At 35.1% G+C, this 8,477-nt stretch overlaps 1 protein-coding gene across 2 annotated transcripts in view; it reads right to left on the bottom strand.

Moving 5' to 3' along the window:
- LOC108754380 overlaps positions 1-4,746 on the bottom strand; it is a 5,909-nt gene extending 1,163 nt beyond the window's left edge. Inside the window, exons 1-2 of one of the 2 annotated variants that reach the window (XM_018496643.1) lie at positions 4,295-4,746; positions 110-659 (exon numbers count right to left, since the gene is read on the bottom strand). In XM_018496643.1, coding sequence (XP_018352145.1) covers positions 110-504 — 395 coding nt within the window. In that variant the 5' untranslated portion in view covers positions 505-659; positions 4,295-4,746. Of the gene's footprint in view, positions 1-109; positions 1,352-4,294 lie in introns of those variants that run through there. The other variant, XM_018496636.1, reaches the window with a different exon arrangement.
- Positions 4,747-8,477: the final 3,731 nt, after the last annotated feature.

Genomic DNA, 8,477 nt, shown 5'->3' on the forward strand with positions numbered 1-8,477 from the left:
GCAAAATATGAAAGGAATAGATTAGGCACGATATATCAGCCGGTTGTCAATGTCAGCCTTCCAATGGATCGAAAGAGAAACAATCGATATCACAGGTGAATGCACTCACCGCTGCTTCGTCTTAACGCGACGATAGCGGTGAAATTCCGTCGGGTCGTTGGGGTCGAAGCCCCTGCGATGTTTCGGCGGCGAAGACATGGCGGCCGCCTTTTTGGCTTTACCGTCGCTCGGATTCGTGGTGATAGCGGAGTTGTTATTGCCGCTGATGACGGCACAGATAGTGCCGTTGTTGCTGCCGATATGCAGAGAAGTGAGCGGCGGCGGCGAGGGTGGCAGCTGCTGGGCGGAGGAGCGGATGGTGCTGCCAGATGATCGCTCCGGAGGATGACAACGGCAGCCTGATGCTGGTGGCTCACCAAGGGCACGTTCCCCGTGACCGACGTGGCTCTGGGGCACCGCGTTCAGCTCGTGCCTGGTAACTCTACCGGCGCCCGGCCCACCCATTCAAACCCGCGATGATCGCCGCCCGCGATGACTCCACCTCTCTGATCTCCGTGACTGCACCTGCCGACGATTCCGCGCACCTTCCGCTCGCTCTCGGTCAGCGTCGACTCACGGCTCCTGTTTCTCTCGATTCTATAACCGATCCGTAATGCGCTCTGCGAACGCAGCAAAAAATGACCACGACGAAGGGCCTAAGGCGTATCGCCGCATAGCCGGGACGGAACCCGGCACGCCGGCTTGTCTGACCTCATGCACGCGTCACTATTGACTGATTTATTTGTCTCTTTCACCCTAGCCCGCACATGCCACTCATCTAAATTTCGGGAGGGGTTGAGCTGCTCGTTCGAGGACAAAAAAGCCGGGAAAGGAAATTCACCAAGGTGACCAAGAGTGGCTCTAACGAAGGAGGGGAGATGCGCACGACAACGTGCACAGCGATGACACTGCTGTCGAGACGCGATCCTACTTCCGTCCCATGATCACGCCGACTCACTTAACACGATACGATGCACCTTTCGCATCCTCTCGCATCCCTGTGTAATACGCCCCCTTGTTTCTGCCGCGCGATGGCAGCACCGTTGCGCATGTGTGAAGTACGATGCAACAATATACAGAAATTGAGAAAGGGTGGCGACGCTTTCAACGCATTGAACGTAATAGGGGTGGAGGCTGATCGGTGTGAAAAACGAAACGAGATTGATGTATAAAAATGATTTGATCGAAAAAAAAAATTTCGTTAATATCAAGTCACAATCACGCAATTATCATCAGATGTGCTGAAAACACTCTTGATCATCAATAAAATTAGTTCGCCTTTACGTGGATCTGATTGATATGTCGTGGATGACACAACTAGAAAATTAATAATGAGGTTACCTAGAAAAGCTTAATGGATATGAAAAATCCAGACGTTATGACAAAGCGTTTGAATCTCTTCGTCTGAACACATTATATATATATATATGTGTGTGTGTATATATCTTCAATTTTGTTCGATTCTAACGTACTACTACAAACATCCCTTTTTACCCTTCTCTCTCTACGTATGACGTTTCTGATTTTCGAAGGAAGCAATCGGTGGCAGCACTGCAGACTACGAGACGCCAGCAAACCGACAAGTACAAGGGTAGTCAGGATTGTGGGAGGTAAAACTTGGAGTGGAATAGGGGCAGTAGGATAACCCCGATTAGTTGGTAGAAGGTACAAGCAAACCAACACGCCAATCTGATAACCTTTCGTAGCCACGCACGAATAATGATTTCATTCGTAAAAGTTTTTAACTTTTCCTCATTTTTTCTCGTTTTTTTCTTCTATTTAGGTATTAATAATCAATTTACTGTATTTCATTTTAAGTATTTTAAAGCATTGTTTGCATCAAGTCTTGATAAATATATTTGAAACTATAGAAATGTCGATAAAAATCTTTAAAAATCTTAAAAAAAAATTTTTTTAAGAGAGACATTCTTCTGCCAACATTTTGTTTTTCTATTTCAACAAGAAACATTAAAATAGAATACAAATATTAAAGTAAAACACACACACACACACACACACACATATACACGTGCGCGCGCGCGGCTTGGGCTTGTCCTGTGATTTATATCTTTAAATTAAATTAATATTTACCACAGTAGAATTAAATTAAAAATTAAAAAATTTTTTCTTCTTATACAAAAAGAAACATTCCTAATTAAATAAAAAAACAATGCGCCAGATATTATAATCGTATTAATGACGATTGATAACAATCAATTACTTTTTGTACTCACTATATCATGAAATATTCATATAGTCCAAGCGCAAACTGCTGAATGGTGGTAATACAACATTAACACGTGATTAAACACGTGAAGATGACAATGAAGATAAAACGCTTAATTGTCAAATAAATCGAGAATAAAAGAAAAAGCCTCTAGAATGAAACAGCCGATGGTTGGCAAACTTGTAATAACGAGAGTAAAACACGTGGTCGGACTTAGCTCACTGATCGAGTTGGCAATAAGCCAATTTATTCCGCCTAAGTTCGCTTGTGACCACTGTATTTGATCACAGAAGATAAATGTGTTTCATTTACAAAATTGCATTAAACCTTCGCGGCAATTCTTTTGTTAGGGAATCGAAATATTTTAGATTTCTCTTTTATACTAAGAAGGCTCACTCAACAATTATAGAAATATATATCGTTAACGATAAAAATTGCGAATTAACAAAATAAAAAAAATCATCTAAATTTTTCTGATCTACCAGAAGAGAAATAAAATCGCTAATACGCTTCCTCCCGCGGACAGTTACAAGATGGCGGTGTCGCAAAGCATTACGACCATCTGGTCAATACCAGAAAATGAGGTTCCCGGCACGCTAACCCCGATTCAAAGACGGACGCAATTATTCTATGCAATCATGCATTTCACATCAAAGATGTCTAAAAATAAAATAAAATTACTTAGAAGAAGAAAAACATAATATTTTCAAGTTCACAACTTTTACTAAGTTGAAAAACTAAGCCGCAATGTGCGAACAGTTCGTAATATAACAATTCTAATTGATTTCTGGGTGCAAAATAAGATAAATCAATTAATATGAGACTGTAAACGTATAATGACTTAAAAGATCGTCAACAATTTGTTAAAATTAATTGTATATTGGTGATTCAAAATAGTACAAGTATATTGGCTATATAACAATAAATCAATAACTTAAACATTAGATTTAATTAAGTACAGCTCCAGATATATAATACTTGTGTATTTTATTTAAATTAATTGGCAATTTGTATTTTGAAAACGCTTGTAAAATATAAGCTTTACATATGATTTTCAGTGCAAACGCAAACTCTAATATTAAGTAAGATCAAACATTTATATTGTTTTTGAAAAATAGAACATAAGAAGTTGAATCTATAGGTAACACTTAGTAGTACAAAGTCATCTGTGTTAACTGCACTCCGTAAGTGGAACTCGTAACTTAACCTTCGATTGTTATAGTCATAGTACGCTTTAAAAAGATAAACTGTTCTCACTAACTTTGCACAACTAGGACGATTTGGTATCGTTAATTTCATGGTTTTACATCGTTAAACCTTCAGTGTGGATTGTTTATATGGTTTGTTCAAAGTTAAGAATTGCTCCACCCTATTCAGGATAAAAACAACAAACAAAAAGTATTTTCATCTAGAGTGCCCCCCCCCCTCTCTCTCTCTCTCTCTCTCTCTCTCTCTCAAACTGAGAGAACTGATGAGAACGAGTTCCACAAAGAGATCTATCAACTCTTTGATGTAGTCCGATAAACACAATCTGACCAAACACTCGAGTAGAAGCAAATAATCGATTAAAAGGGTCTCTTAAATATTTCAAGTACTATTTTAAAGTACTATTTACTACTCAATGAAATGAAAAATGGATTTGTTCATAAAAAGTCATTTTTGGAATCATTTATCCCATCTCAAACATACGTACTATCATCTCTTCTATCTTAACATACATATACGTGTTTTCTTGCGTCATTCAGTAACAGTTAATTTAACCAGCTATTCATACAACAATCCTTTCTTCTAACTAAAATAAAGAAGTGCCAAATCGGATTAAGGCTATTTTTTTCTATATTTCCCTAAAAGAAAACTTTTCTTTTCTATTCTTCTCTTATACTTTAGCCTTCTCTATTCTCTTTCTTCAGATACACTCACTCGTACTATTTAAAACTCCACCCAGTCGTTAAACAAATCACTCATTATCAAACCAAAGATTCCTTTCAAGCAACTTTTACTCTCACACTAATCATTTCCTCTACCCACCCGTCGTCACGTGACGGAGAAATAAATCTGATGATATCACGTATGTAGTATCCACGAGCTTTTCCGCAAATTTACGGCCCTTCGTCTAAGTCAATTTCGCGCTCGTTTGTATGTATATATTTGCGATCGAGTTTGATATCATCGAAAAAGAGCTTTCGTAGACTCGACCAATCACTGACGCGAATGGTAGCACGGCGTCGGTATGACTGACTTCTCTCTCCTGACCAGTCGTGCATGACTTGCACGACTTATGGCAAGCAACCACCGCTGAAGGCGTATCTGTGGTTGGTCAGCCGGTCGACCGTTCGCTTCCTTTCTACTCACTATTGCGGTCTCGCGTATGTATTCGTGTCATGCTGATGTCGTATCGTATCGCGGAACGCTCTTGTCAGCAGCATAACCCGGACTCGGCATCAGGAATTGGAACGCGCCGGTTCTACCACGATAATGCATTCATCTTCGATTTGTAACAATTCAATAAGCTATGTACATAATCGAGTCACATGTATAATATAAATCGCTAACGAATGTTTAGAATCGGTTATTCTTTAAAAATTCTTGAAAACATTTTTTATTTAAATATTAATGTATTATATAGAAAAAGAAACCGTGTTTAAAAATATTATATTATTTTAAGTATTATTAATTTTAACTATAGCAAGCATCTCAAAATATTTAAACTTTTTACAATTTTATTTTTCATATTTTATAGGAAAATTATTATTATTTTATTATTATCTTATTATTATTTTATTATTAAGCATTATTCATATCATTTTCTAGAATCCCTAGATAAACGCATTTCCAAGTATTTCGCGTAGTACAATCTCAAAAGAAGGCCATGGTCTCTTGAATATGCAACAATGATTATCATCAAAGTAGTTTTCAACCTACTCGCGGGAGTTCGACTAAGTCGATACATTATAAGCCATCGTTGGCATATAAGAGGACGTTTCGGAATCCTTTGCGAAGGAATTGACTGTTTATAGGACAGCCCCCATCACAGTTTTCCACGACATATTTCATAACCACAAAAAAATATCGCCGATTCTAAACCTCTCTTATCAATAATGTCCTCAGAATGCAAACATTTAATCATCAGTTAAGAGTAGTTTACGAAATTATCATCTTGTTGAAATTCTATGTTGAATAAATCTGTCCAATGCCCTGCTAAAAGAAGTTTTAAATATATTTCTTTTATCTATTTCGATATGATGTGAATATATCTAAAATAATAAAAAAAATATAATGCGAATTATTCGTACAATTGATATTTTTTCTTGGACACGCCAATGGAAATTACTGATAAACTATATACGTAAATTTATAAAATAGATTATGCTTCATATTTTTAAATTGTTCTTCTTTTTCCTAATCATCTTTTTTATATTCGTGGATTGATAAAAGTTCGTTACGTATTTAATTCTGACTTTAGTTTTTATACATCACCTTTATTGTTAAATTTATAAATATTTTAATATTATATAATTTATCGCTCCCTACTTCTATGTAATTTATTACTTTCTACTTTTTTTTAATTCTCAAATTGCTGAATAAGACATAAATATTAAAGAACAATATTATTATCCTTTCGCTTGCGGCATACAGAGATGCAATCAAAACAGTATTAAGTATGGTAAGAAAACTATATTTTTATCTAAGATTGTTATCCATATAAATGTATCGATTGTAATTCATATGTAATTTACAGTTTTACGAGCTATCATTCGTGTCTATTATTATTAAAATTATAAATAAATAAATTAATGCAATAAATGATCAATATCGATAATGAATAGAAGATATTAATATTTCAATAATTATCAAGACACCCTTAGTAAAGAGTTTTCGTTTGCTTGATTATTGACTTCCAAGAGCTTACGTCAGATGGCACGAGCTTACTAAAAACAAATTTATAAAACATTTGATTTAACCTAGTTTAACTTTAACGGACAATTATTTGTGTCTAATTTTTAGTACATACTGAACTGAAAAGAAGTTAATCAGTATTGAACTAGAGTATTAAGACTAAATCTTCGCACGGAAAATTACATCTAGACAAATATTTATAAAATAAAATATAATTAATTTTGTAATGTATTCTATTTTCTCTGTTACGTTTTACTTCCTTGATTTCATAACACATATTCTATCGCTCAAAATAAACCTCTTCTAAAAAAATATTGTTTTAAATGTAATTTATACAAAAAATACATGCACATCATAAATTAAACCTACGATGTTTATATTAAGAATTAATATAAAAATTATAAATTAATATAATTTTACTACATAAATTAATATAATTGTCTTGCATACCAGATATTTCACAAGTAGAAATTAGCGCTCAAAATAGATTATCATTTATTGATTAATTCTGTTCCATGAAATACGATCCTTGGATACTTCATAAATTGTTCTGTATAGAAACAAGTATTTTGCGAGCTGAACAGATAATTAATACCCGCGTCATATAATCATTACCTTTTCCCACGCTCAGGTGATTTCCGTTTTCGACGCGGAAACATTCTTATCCCAAGAAATGTACTTCTCATACCAGCATGCATAGTGGATCTCTAATCAGTAAACACTTTAAATTAGGAGAACCTTGCGATGATCCACTTGACGTGAACTATCACGTCACAATCCTCACACACACCACATATTCATCGTCAACTATCTCAACTACCGCGCATATAGATTAACGAAAATCGATTAATTATGGTGATAAATCAAAATTCGAAATCACACACACAGCTATCGAATTCTCACAAATCATGGTGTATAAATTTCACTTAATTTATTCACACTTAACACATTAAGCATCTATTATAGATTCAATTGTGTTGCATAGATTCGGCTGCATAAATCGATTCTCTCCGCATAGAAGGAATTTTAATCGGTCTTTTGTCACGTGTATAAATCGAGCATTCGCCATCGAGCAATACTAAGCACGATTACGCTCTCCAAAAAGCAGTCTACTAGTGGAGACATTTTCACAGATGAGCATCCTGATGTTAAAAATACACCGCGAGCCTTAGTTACGTTTCCAAATCGATGTCTTGCCGGAATTTCGAATAAATTAACTAAATGCAAATTATTTATCGGTATTTAATAATTATTATTAGAAAAACTAAATTTGGCTTATCTCATGAAGAAACTAATATATGTATATTCAAGTATCATTTGCAAAAGTAATATTTTAATTGCAAAATACTCTTCAGCAAGACGTAATATTATCCGTGCCGTTTTCGAAAATAATCTTCAATTAGCGGGAACTCGTTTACAAAAGTTTGCGATTTTGTCATTCATCTCGTGTTCTCGTTTTCCCCACCCGTTCGTCTATTTCTATCTATATATATCTTCTGTCCTTAATTTACTTCGAGTGACACTGGACCAGGCCACCAAACGAGATCTCCCAAATTACAAGAATCGACCGTAGTGCTTTCGTGCGCCAGATCGTGATGAGGTTTAATTAATTTGATTTACAGCGGAATCGATCTATCAAGGGGGATAAGGCGTAGGAGGTAAACTCAGATGATATTGCACTAAATATAGACAGGCAATCGAAAAATACAAGATTAATAGTCACTTAAGAAATATTCCCCTTATATAATAGATCCTTTTTTACAAAATTATTGATAAATTGATAGATAATTGATTAAAAATATTACATTGTAAATACTACAAAACTATAAAAGTTACAACTTTCATTATTGATTCTAATAAATTAAATTAAATTATCAATTTTATATAAACATTGTGCCTTGTAACTTTTTAAACTTCCGTTTTAAACTTCCACAATATCGAACTTTCTCGATTTTCCCTTTCTTGTGACCTACAATATCCGATGTAGATCGTGCCAACGGCACGTAAATTCCGGATGCCATAACATTCTAGCATCACGGAACGCTTCAAAGAACAAGTTTAATAGCAAATTTCTTTCGTGAAGATGAATTCACGTGTTTAATAATAGATCTAATAGAAATAATAAATCAAGAAAAATTTTAAGTTTGTCTATTTATCTTATACTATAAGAAAATATTGAAATTCGAGTCGGCAAAGTATCGATGAATTTTAAGCATAATTAATTATATATACATACACACACACACACACACACACACACACACACACACACACATATGCATATACACTCGCACACAAACGGGCACGCCGTTAA

The sequence above is a fragment of the Trachymyrmex septentrionalis genome, unplaced genomic scaffold (assembly GCF_001594115.1).
Source record: "Trachymyrmex septentrionalis isolate Tsep2-gDNA-1 unplaced genomic scaffold, Tsep1.0 scaffold118, whole genome shotgun sequence".
NCBI lineage: Eukaryota > Metazoa > Arthropoda > Insecta > Hymenoptera > Formicidae > Trachymyrmex > Trachymyrmex septentrionalis.